The sequence below is a fragment of the Cherax quadricarinatus genome, chromosome 1 (genome assembly GCF_038502225.1).
Source record: "Cherax quadricarinatus isolate ZL_2023a chromosome 1, ASM3850222v1, whole genome shotgun sequence".
NCBI lineage: Eukaryota > Metazoa > Arthropoda > Malacostraca > Decapoda > Parastacidae > Cherax > Cherax quadricarinatus.
The window spans coordinates 47643979-47656626 of NC_091292.1; the positions used below are offsets into that span (position 1 = coordinate 47643979).

At 34.4% G+C, this 12648-nt stretch overlaps 1 protein-coding gene across 1 annotated transcript in view; it reads left to right on the forward strand.

Moving 5' to 3' along the window:
* Positions 1 to 12648, forward strand: part of LOC128685349 (pregnancy zone protein-like) — a 503287-nt gene that overhangs the window by 37648 nt on the left and 452991 nt on the right. Inside the window, exons 2-3 of the mRNA XM_070082129.1 lie at positions 7220 to 7407; positions 8206 to 8444. Coding sequence (XP_069938230.1) covers positions 7220 to 7407; positions 8206 to 8444 — 427 coding nt within the window. The remainder of the gene's footprint in view (positions 1 to 7219; positions 7408 to 8205; positions 8445 to 12648) is intronic.

Consider the following 12648-nt stretch of genomic DNA (forward strand, 5'->3'; position numbering starts at 1 on the left):
CGAGGCTATGGGTCCCACAATTTACACCAGAGGTGGACCCCATCCTATATATATATATGTATATATATATATATATATATATATATATATATATATATATATATATATATATATATATATATATATATATATATATATATATATATATATATATATATGCAATAAGATCACAGTAAACAGGTGATTTTAAAATATGCAAAACGACCACTGTGAAAGAGTAGTGAAATTCCAACCGCTTTCGTGACTACTCACATTGTCAAGGGACTATCATAGTTCCTTGACAATGTGAGTAGTCAGGAAAGCGCTTGGAATTTCGCTACTCTTTCACAGTGGTTGTTTTGCACACACACACACACACACACACACACACACACACACACACACACACACACACACACACTCGCAGTAGATAAAATGAAAGGGGGTAAGGCAGCCGGGATTGATGGGATGAAGATAGAAATGTTAAAAGCAGGTGGGGATGTAGTTTTGGAGTGGTTGGTGCAATTATTTAATAAATGTATGGAAGAGGGTAAGGTAACTAGGGATTGGCAGAGAGCATGCATAGTTCCTTTGTATAAAGGCAAAGGGGATAAAAGAGAGTGCAAAAATTATAGGGGGATAAGTCTGTTGAGTATACCTGGCAAAGTGTATGGTAGAGTTATTATTGAAAGAATTAAGAGTAAGACGGAGAATATGATAGCAGATGAACAAGGAGGCTTTAGGAAAGGTAGGGGGTGTGTGGACCAGGTGTTTACAGTGAAACATATAAGTGAACAGTATTTAGATAAGGCTAAAGAGGTCTTTGTGGCATTTATGGATTTGGAAAAGGCGTATGACAGGGTGGATAGGGGGGCAATGTGGCAGATGTTGCAGGTGTATGGTGTAGGAGGTAGGTTACTGAAAGCAGTGAAGAGTTTTTACGAGGATAGTGAGGCTCAAGTTAGAGTATGTAGGAAAGAGGGAAATTATTTCCCAGTAAAAGTAGGCCTTAGACAAGGATGTGTGATGTCACCGTGGTTGTTTAATATATTTATAGATGGGGTTGTAAGAGAAGTAAATGCGAGGGTCTTGGCAAGAGGCGTGGAGTTAAAAGATAAAGAATCACACATAAAGTGGGAGTTGTCACAGTTGCTCTTTGCTGATGACACTGTGCTCTTGGGAGATTCTGAAGAGAAGTTGCAGAGATTGGTGGATGAATTTGGTAGGGTGTGCAAAAGAAGAAAATTGAAAGTGAATACAGGAAAGAGTAAGGTTATGAGGATAACAAAAAGATTAGGTGATGAAAGATTGGATATCAGATTGGAGGGAGAGAGTATGGAGGAGGTGAATGTATTCAGATATTTGGGTGTGGACGTGTCAGCGGATGGGTCTATGAAAGATGAGGTGAATCATAGAATTGATGAGGGGAAAAGGGTGAGTGGTGCACTTAGGAGTCTGTGGAGACAAAGAACTTTGTCCTTGGAGGCAAAGAGAGGAATGTATGAGAGTATAGTTTTACCAACGCTCTTATATGGGTGTGAAGCATGGGTGATGAATGTTGCAGCGAGGAGAAGGCTGGAGGCAGTGGAGAAGTCATGTCTGAGAGCAATGTGTGGTGTGAATATAATGCAGAGAATTCGTAGTTTGGAAGTTAGGAGGAGGTGCGGGATTACCAAAACTGTTGTCCAGAGGGCTGAGGAAGGGTTGTTGAGGTGGTTCGGACATGTGGAGAGAATGGAGCGAAACAGAATAACTTCAAGAGTGTATCAGTCTGTAGTGGAAGGAAGGCGGGGTAGGGGTCGGCCTAGGAAAGGTTGGAGGGAGGGGGTAAAGGAGGTTTTGTGTGCGAGGGGCTTGGACTTCCAGCAGGCATGCGTGAGCGTGTTTGATAGGAGTGAATGGAAACAAATGGTTTTTAATACTTGACGTGCTGTTGGAGTGTGAGCAAAGTAACATTATGAAGGGGTTCAGGGAAACCGGCAGACCGGACTTGAGTCCTGGAGATGGGAAGTACAGTGCCTGCACTCTGAAGGAGGGGTGTTAATGTTGCAGTTTAAAAGCTGTAGTGTAAAGCACCCTTCTGGCAAGACAGTGATGGAGTGAATGATGGTGAAAGTTTTTCTTTTTCGGGGCCACCCTGCCTTGGTGGGAATCGGCCAGTGTGATTAAAAAAAAAATATATATATGTATATATATGTATATATGAGATGATTGGATGTTATGAATGAGAAGAAGCTGGATGTCCTGGCTTTAACTGAAGCAAAGTTGAAGGGGATGGGAGAGTTTCAGTGGAGATAAATAAATGGTATTAAGTCAAGGGTTTCAAATAGAGTTAGAGCTAAAGAAGAAGTAGCAGTAATGTTGAAGGATAAGCTATGGCAGGAAAAAAGGGACTATAAATGTTTTAATTCAAGGATTATGTGGAGTAAAATAAAGTTTGGATGTGAAAAGTGGGTTACAGCAAGCATATATGCACCTGGAGAAGAGAGAAGTGTAGAGGAGAGAGAGAGATTTTGTGAAATGTTGGGTGAATGCATGAGAGCACCTGTGGTTGGGTATTTCAATGTTAAAGTGGGTAAAAATGTTGTGGAGGGAGTAGTAGGTAATTTTGGGGTGCCAGGGGTAAATGAAAATGGGGAGTCTTAATTGAGATATGTGTAGAAAGAGGTTTGCTAATAAGTAATACATATTTAATGAAGAAGAGGATAAATAAATATACAAGGTATGATATAGCACGTAATGAAAGTGGTTTGTTAGATCATGTATTGATGGATTAAAAGTTGATGGGTAGGTTCCAGGATGTACACGTTTATAGAGGGGCAACTGATACATCGGATCATTATTTAGTTGTAGCTACACTTAGAGTAAGAGGTAGATGGGACAAGAAGAAAATGGCTACAACAAACAAGAGGGAGATAAAAGTGTATAAACTAAGGGAGGAGGAAGTTCGGGTGAGATATACACAACTATTGGCAGAAAGGTGGGCTGATGCAGGTATGAGTAGTGGGGGGGGGGTTGAAGAGGGTTGGAATAGTTTTAAAAGTGCAGTATTAGAATGTGGGGCAGAAGTTTGTGGCTATAGGAAGGTGGGGGCAGGAGGAAAGAGGAGTGATTGGTGGAATGATGAAGTAAAGGGAGTAATAAAAGGGAAAAAGTTAGCTTATGAGAGGTTTTTACAAAGCAGAAGTGTTATAATAAGAGTAGAGTATATGGAGAATAAAAGAAAGGTGAAGAAAGTGGTGAGAGAGTGTAAAAGGAGAGCAGATGATAGAGTGGGAGAGGCACTGTCAAGAAATTTTAATGAAAATAAGAAAAAATTTGGAGTGAGTTAAACAAGTTAAAACATTGAAGCATATATGTGAACAGTATTTAGATAAACGTAGAGAAGTTTTTATTGCAGTTACGGATTTAGAAAAGGCATATGATAGAGTGGATAGGGGAGCAATGTGGCAGATGTTGCAAGTATATGGAATAGGTGGTAAGTTACTAAATGCTGTAAAGAGTTTTTATGAGGATAGTGAGGCTCAGGTTAGGGTGTGTAGAAGAGAGGGAGACTACTTCCCAGTAAAAGTAGGTCTTAGACAGGGATGTGCAATCACACCATGGTTGTTCAATATATTTATAGATGGGATTGTAAAAGAAGTAAATACTTAGGTGTTCGGGAGAGGGGTGGGATTAAATTATGGGGAATTAAATACAAAATGGGAATTGACACAGTTACTTTTTGCTGATGATACTGTTCTTATGAGGGATTCTGAAGAAAAACTGCAAAGGTTAGTGGACGAGTTTGGGAGTGTGTGTAGAGGTAGAAAGTTCAAAGTGAACATAGAAAAGAGTAAGGTGATGAGGGTATCAAATGATTTAGATAAAGAAAAATTGGATATCAAATTGGGGAGGAGGAGTATGGAAGAAGTGAACGCTTTCAGATACTTGGGAGTTGTCGTGGCGGCGGATGGATTTATGAAGGATGAGGTTAATCATAGAACTGATGATGAAAAAAAGGCGAGTGGTGCGTTGAGATATATAAAGAGACAAAAAGAGTTATCTATGAAGGCAAAGAAGGGAATGTATGAATGTATAGTAGTACCAACTCTCTTATATGGGTGTGAAGCTTTGGTTGTAAATGCTGCAGCGAGGAGGCGGTTGGAGGCAGTGGAGATGTTGTGTCTAAGGGCATTGTGTGGTGTAAATATTATGCAGAAAATTCTAAGTGTGGAAATTAGGAGAAGGTGTGAAGTTAATAAAAGTATTAGTCAGAGGGTTGAAGAACGGTTGTTGAGGTGGTTTGGCCACTTAGAAAGTATGGATCAAAGTAGAATGACAGGGAGAGCGAATAAATCTGTAGGGAAAGGAAGGCGCGGTAGGGGTCGTCCTCGAAAAGGTTGGAGGGAGGGGGTAAAGGAAGTTTTGTGGGCGAGGTGCTTGGACTTTCAGCAAGCATGCGTGAGCGTGTTAGATAGGAGTGAATGGAGACGAATGGTATTTGGGACCTGACGAGCTGTTGGAGTGTGAACACGGTAATATTTAGTGAAGGGATTCAGGGAAACCGGTTATTTTTATATAGCCGGGAAATGGGAAGTACAATGCCTGCACTTTAAAGGAGGGGTTTGGGATATTGGCAGTTTGAAGGGATATGTTGTGTATCTTTATACGTATATGCTTCTAAACTGTTGTATTCTGAGCACCTCTGCAAAAACAGTGATTATGTGTGAGTGAGGTGAAAGTGTTCAATGATGATGAAAGTATTTTCTTTTTGGGGATTTTCTCTCTTTTTGGGTCACCCTGCCTCGGTGGGAGACTGCCGACTTGTTAATATATATATATATATATATATATATATATATATATATATATATATATATATATATATATATATATATATATATATATATACAATAAGATCACAGTAAACAGGTGATTTCAGAATATGCAAAACAACCACTCTGAAAGAATAGAGAAATTCCAAGCGCTTTCGTGACTACTCACATTATCAAGGAACTATGAAAGTAAAGCATCCAAGGAAGCTATATAAGGGGTCTGGCCAGCACCTCACTATCAGATCCCACAACGGTTAAACACCTGACGCGCGCCGACCCAACTTGGATAGGTCCTTTGCACAACTCACCCCACAAACTATTCTTCCCAAGAAAAATTAAAAATTATTTGTCCAGTGTATTATTAAATTCTTCCCAAATTCTATTAATTATAAATGGATCTAATTTATATAAACCAAAGGAAATATTCATATTATTGTCAAAACTGCTTTTTATGAAACAAGATTCAATTATATTCCTGTCGATCATGGACTTGCTTGATACTACTTTCTCAACTTTTTGAAAATCAATTGGATGGTTAAAATCTCTTACATGAATAAATAGAGCATTGGAATCTTGTCCAGTTCTAATGCTATATTTATGTTGTTTTAATCTTAGTTCGAGATTTTTACCAGTTTGACCGTAATAAACTTCATCGCAAATTTTACAAGGAATCTTATAGACACATCCATCAGCATTTTGGGGGGAATTCTTTATCAAAAGTTTTTTTACTGTATCAAGATTTTTGAATACAACTTTAATATTAAAAGTCTTAAGAAGAGAAGGCATATCAACCAAGTTTTCATGGTAAGGGAGAACCAACATATTTTTAGTTGAATAAGGCTGGTTGTCCCTTTTTGGATTGTAAAAAGTATTTCTAGCAACTTTAAAAGATTTATCAATTACATTTCTTGGGTATTTTAAATCATTACCTATTTCATAAATTTTGGATATTTCCTCATCTATGAACTCAGGACTACAAATTCGTAAAGCTCTCAGAAACATTGATGAGAAAACAGACAGTTTGACTCTATCTTGATGCGAGGAATAATAGTGGACATAGGAACAGTTATTTGTAGGTTTTCTGTAAATTTTAAATTTGAATTCATTATTACCCTTAATAATTAAAACATCTAGAAAAGGCAATGAATTATTTTCTTCAAACTCAACAGTAAAGTTTATAGAATGGGCTAAGCTATTTAATTTTCCTAGGAAATGGTGTATATCTACATTTTTGGGCATAAGACACAAAATATCATCAACATATCTGAACCATTTAGCTCTATTAGGGAGGATTGTGTTAAGCAACCTTGTTTCAAAAAATTCCATGTATAGGTTACTAAGAACAGGTGAAAGAGGGTTTCCCATTGCCATACCAAACTTCTGAGTGTAAAACTTATCATTAAATACAAATATTGCATCAACAATGCAAAGTTTAATAAGTTTAATGATAGTAGGAACTGGCAATGGTAAATCATAGTTAACGAGTTCTTCAGATAAGAAACTTAATAAATCATCAACAGGAAATTTCGTAAACAAGGAAGTAACATCAAAACTAACCATGTTAAAATCATTTAAGTCAGTCAAGGAGCTTAATTTATCAACCAAGTCTATGTTGTTTTTAACATTAAAGTTAGAAATTTTGCCAACAATAGGGCTCAAAATATCAACAAGCCATTTGGATAATTTATATGAAACTGACCCTATGGAGCTAATAATTGGTCTGACTGGATTCCCTGGTTTGTGTGTTTTTATTAGTCCATACATGTAAGGCAAAGATGGATTAGTGGAAGTAAATTGTTTGACTAATTCATCTTTGCCTTTCAGTAGAAGTTTTATTGTTTTATTGAAATTGCTGTTAACGGTTTCTTGGGGATTTTTCCTAAGTTTAGAGTAGGTTTCAGTATCATCTAAGAGATTATTATTTTTTTCTTGGTAATCATTTTCTTTCATAATTACTATTGCATTTATTTTATCTGCTTTAGTAAGGCGCAAATTTTTGTTGTTATTAAGTGTATCATAAGACTTAAAGAATCTTTGAGGGAAATTGGGAATGTTTGGTTTTAACATAGAGCTATATACCATTCCTTTACTAATGTTAAAACCAAACATTCCCAATTGCCCTCAAAGATTCTTTAAGTCTTATGATACACTTAATAACAATAAAAACTTGCGCCTTACTAAAGCAGACAAAATAAATGCAATAGTAATTATGAAAGAAAATGATTACCAAGAAAAAAATAATAATAATAATATATATATATATATATATATATATATATATATATATATATATATATATATATATATATATATATATATATATATATATATATATATATATATACATATATATATATATATATAGTCGTTTTATTGTATGTTTGTTAAATTACTTTCAGTAAACCTAACCATAACTCTCACAGGAGCTACATAATTACCACTCCAAGACAGTGGGTATCAGGAGCTCCTGCCCAGGTATGTGTCTACGTGGACAACCCTTCTGCTCCAGAAGGTGATCTGACCTTCGCTGTCACGACTTATGACTGGCAACAAGTTGACGAGGATGGGAACGTCACCGTTGTTCCGAACACTTCTATCCATATTCTTGGAGGTTAGTGGTAAATATAAGTGATACTGAAATGCGTGAGTATGCACACTAAAATTTTTAAATTCTGGCAAGCCAGGATATTGGCTTCTGCAGTGCTAGCTTGTCCAGTTTCTAGTCTCACCATGATTACTTTGGAGTTTTTATTGACAGGTTTTTTACCTTCCATGTTAATACAGATGCTGCACTATATTTATATCTACTCAATTCAGGGTTTCATAGGTCAAGTAATTACTGTATGTGGATGTTTGAGCATCTTCAAGATAAAATCTAATTTATGTAGTGTTGATGGTTATATCTCTACTGTAAGTCTTAACCGGTAACAAAGTTCACTTACTAATCAGTTGTTCTCTAGTGCACTAAACAAATTTACTAACACAGAAAATCTACAAAATTATTAGTTATGTTTCATTAATATATAAACTATATATGTAAGGTATAATTGTAGTCAAATTTATAATTATTTTTTTAAATAATTAGTAATTGCTTTTCTCATAAAAAAAAACAATCGCAACTAGTGTGACTTTTTATTGTGGCAACCTTTCGATCTCCAAATCTGTTAAGTTGTTACCGGCTTGACAAACCTCCTAGAGAGCGAAACGTTGGCATTAGTGACCTTTTATCTAACATATCGTTGGTAATTCTGAAAGAATGTTGTTTACGTCTACAATTTACCTACACGTTCACATCAAGAAGACTTTAATCCCCAAAATAAGATATCAAGAACAAGGTGAAATTTAGATAAAGAGCGAAGAGAATATTGTAGAATAGTGAGAGCTGGAATAACTATTACGTTACTTTCAGGGAAGACTGAGAAGTGCTATGAAGTCGCAGTGCCAAGTTCGACCTATAACTACGGTGACCTGCACGTCTTTGGCAGTGTGGCTGGTGTTAACATCAGTCGTACAGTGAGTATGTCTTTGAAGCGCTCCAACCAGGTTACCTTCATCCAGACTGACAAGTACCTCTACGAGCCTGGCGAGAACGTCAAATTCAGAATTCTCACAGTGACTGGACCATATTTAAACGTCTCTACTGACCAGGTAAGAGTCAATAATACCGGCACATAGGCCTCTATAATAGCACAAGGTGACCTATAATATCTGTAGATAAATTTATTTTTTTTAACCCAGACAACATGAAAATACATGTGAACGTCCAATATGGAAAAAGATTCTTTAATAGCGGCAAGAGTGCAGCGAGAAAACATTTATAACAAATAAATACTAGAGTAATAACTGGCAACAGGTGAGCAGATATAATAACAGTAGGAAAGTTTCTATAATAAGCGTCCTAACTGATAATACAGGAGTTAATATTGATCATGAGAGCTTCTACCATTGCTGCAGAAGAACGTCTACAATAACATTTATAACATAAAGGTCGCACTAGATGAAGCTGCCAATATCACACCCAAACTGGTCGTAAATATCACACTGTGTGAAGAAATATGAGCTGTGTCTCGTAAAAATTACTCTATACTGGATAAATAACAGCACTAAAATAAAGTTGAAAAAACACCATAGACCGACACAAAAAAGGTTCAATATTCGTTTTGTCTCAACTTATCCTAACAAATATATTTTAATAATTGCCGCAATTTTATTACAAAAATATTATTTAGTAAAACAAAATAATTTAATCCATTATGTCTAAGAACTTGGTGGTAAACAAGAATGCTTGAAGGGTAGGAAAAGCACTGAAATTTTTAGGTACAGGAACTCATTAATAATGAAATTTTAGTAAAGTTCGGAGTGCATGTCACAGTATATTTATTTCCTCTTCAAAACTATCAGTAAATATATATACGTGTTTGAGATATACTGTCCTCTGAGATGCTAGGCACGTTGTTCTTCTTCCAATTCTAATTCTCATTTTTTCAATGCATTTCATTTTCAAAAAAGTTTCACAAAAATAGTATAAATAGGTGGAAGGAGAAGAGAATATTCAGCTCCGGGGAGAAACCTCCGAGTATTCCCCTGAAGTACTTACATGTATTCTCCTTTTTTAACAAACCGGCCACATCCCACCGAGGTAGGATGACCTAAAAAGAAAAATCAAAGCTTCTCTTTATTAATTTAGTAATGTATACAGGAGAAGGGGTTACTAGCCTCTTGTATCCCGGGGTCCTTCGGCATGCACGGCTTGGGGAGAAAGAATTCTGTTCCGTATCCCCCTGGAGATAAGCAGAAATAAACCACAAGAAGAGCTAGTAAGAAAATAGAAGAAAACCAGATTGGTGTATATTGATTAAATACCACTCATTCGGGGTTACAATACTGTAAGTAAATATATATATATATATATATATATATATATATATATATATATATATATATATATATATATATATATATATATATATATATATATATATATATATATATATATATATATATATATATATATATATATATATATATATATATATATATATATATATATATATATATATATATATATATATATATGTATGTATATATGCAAAACAACCACTGTGAAAGAGTAGGGAAATTCCAAGCGCTTTCGTGACTACTCATATTGTCAAGGAACTATGAAAGTAATACATCAAAGGAAGGCAATTAAAGGGCTAAGACCACACCTCACAGTCAACTCCCACAACAAGGAAACACCTGATGCGCGACAATACCGGACTCATAAGAAAAGAGGAACACTGCAGTAGGTCCGCTGATCCAACTAGACAGGTCCTCACGACAACCCACTAACAAATTATTCTACCCAAGAAATAAGGTTTATTATTTGTCCAATGTATTATTAAACTCTAACCAAATTTTATTAATTATAAATGAATCTAATTTATACAAACCTAAGCAAATATTCATATTATTTTCAAAACTGCTTTTTATGAAACAAGATTCAATTATATTTCTGTCAACCATGGACTTGCTTGATACAACTTTCTCAACTTTTTGAAAATCAATTGGATGGTAAAAGTCTCTCACATGAATAAATAGAGCATTGGAATCTTGTCCAGTTCTAATGCTATATTTATGTTGATTTAATCTAAGTTCGAGACTTTTACCAGTTTGACCGTAATAAACTTCATCGCAAATTTTACAAGGAATCTTATAGACACATCCGTCAGCATTTTGGGGGGAATTCTTTATCAAAAGTTTTTTTACTGTATCAAGATTTTTAAATACAACTTTAATATTAAAAGTCTTAAGAAGAGAAGGCATATCAACCAAGTTTTCATGGTAAGGGAGAACCAACATATTTTTAGTTGAATAAGGTTGGTTGTCCATTTTTGGGTTGTAAAAAGTATTTCTAGCAATTTTAAATGATTTATCAATTACATTTTTCGGGTATTTCAGATCTTTGGCTATTTCATAAATTTTTGGATATTTCTTCATCTATGAACTCTGGACTACAAATACGTAAAGATCTCAAAAACATTGATGAGAAAACAGACAGTTTAACTTTATCTTGATGGGAAGAATAATAGTGTACATAGGAACAGTTATTTGTAGGTTTTCTGTAAATTTTAAATTTGAATTCATTATTACTCTTAATAATTAAAACATCTAGAAAGTTATTTTCTAGAGCTATTTTCCTCAAACTCAACAGTAAAGTTTATAGAATGGGCTAAGCTATTTAATTTGCCAAGAAAATGGTGTATATCTACATTCTTGGGCACAAGACATAAAATATCATCGACATATCTGAACCATTTTGCTCTATTAGGGAGGATTGTGTTAAGCAATCTTGTTTCAAAAAATTCCATGTATAGATTTCTAAGAACAGGTGAAAGAGGATTTCCCATTGCCATGCCAAATTTCTGAGTGTAAAACTTATCATTAAATACAAATATTGCATCAACAGTGCAAAGTTTAATAAGTTTAATGATGGTAGGAACTGGTAATGGTAAATCATAATTAACGAATTCTTCAGATAAGAAACTTAATAAATCATCAACAGGAACTTTTGTAAATAAGGAAGTAACATCAAAACTAACCATGTTAAAATCATTTAAGTCAGTCAAGGAGCTTAATTTATCAACTAAATCTAAGTTTTTTTTAACATTGAAGTTAGAAATTTTACCAACAATATGGCTCATAATGTCAACAAGCCATTTGGATAATTTATACGAAACTGATCCTATGGAGCTAATAATTGGTCTGATTGTGTGTTTTTATTATTCCATACATGCAAGGTAAAGATGAATTAGTGGAAGTAAATTGTTTAATTAATTCATTTTTGCCTTTTAGTAGAAGTTTTATTGTTTTATTGAAATTGCTGTTAACAGTTTCTAAGGGATTCTTTCAAAGTTTAGAATAGGTTTCAGTATCATCTAAGAGATTATTAATTTTTTCTTGGTAATCATTTTCTTTCATTTATTTCATCTGCTTTGTTAAGGCGCAAATTTTTATTGTTATTAAGTGTATCATAAGACTTAAAGAATCTTTGAGGGCAATTGGGAATGTTTTGTTTTAACATAGAGGTATATACCATTCCCTTACTAATATTAATTTCATCATTGGATAAATCATAAGATTTTTCAAAGTTACAGAAGGCTTTTGCAATTTCAACATTATTAAGTTTTTTTGAAGTTGCAAAACTTAGACCAAAACCTAGAGCAGCCGTTGTATTTTTATCTAACACTTCATCTGATAAGTTAATTACAAAATTGTTATTAGCATTCTTTGTCCTATCTCTATTTTCAATTAAATTGTCTAATTTTCTTTGTAGTTTGTTTTTGAGTTCATTACAAATTCTTCTGAGTTTATTATAGCAATGATCCAACATGCTGTGTTTCCATTCTGATGGAATGGCCTGAGTAAAAGAGTATTTTTTGTTTCTCAATATTTTGAAAGCTTTCTTCTCCTGTATTTTAGTAATTTCAATATGTTTCTGAAGAATAATTTTCATGAAATCATCAAAAGGACGATCTCTCATGTCAGGGAGTCTATTAGGTAAAAGAGATTTGCGCAAAACTTGTTCATTTAAACAGTTTTTAAAAAAAAATAAGTCGAATTTTTAACTTTTGGGACTTGATCAGTGCAGAAGAAAACTGTGAAACAAAAGAAACATGATTAGGAAAGCTTACCGAGAATATTCTGAAGAGTCGTGTGGTATCCATTAATGCAATAAGATCACAGTAAACAGGTGATTTTAAAATATCCAAAACAACCACTGTGAAAGAGTAGTGAAATTCCAAGCGCTTTTGTGACTGCTCACATTGTCAAGGAACTATGAAAGTAATACATCAAAGGAAGGCAATTAAAG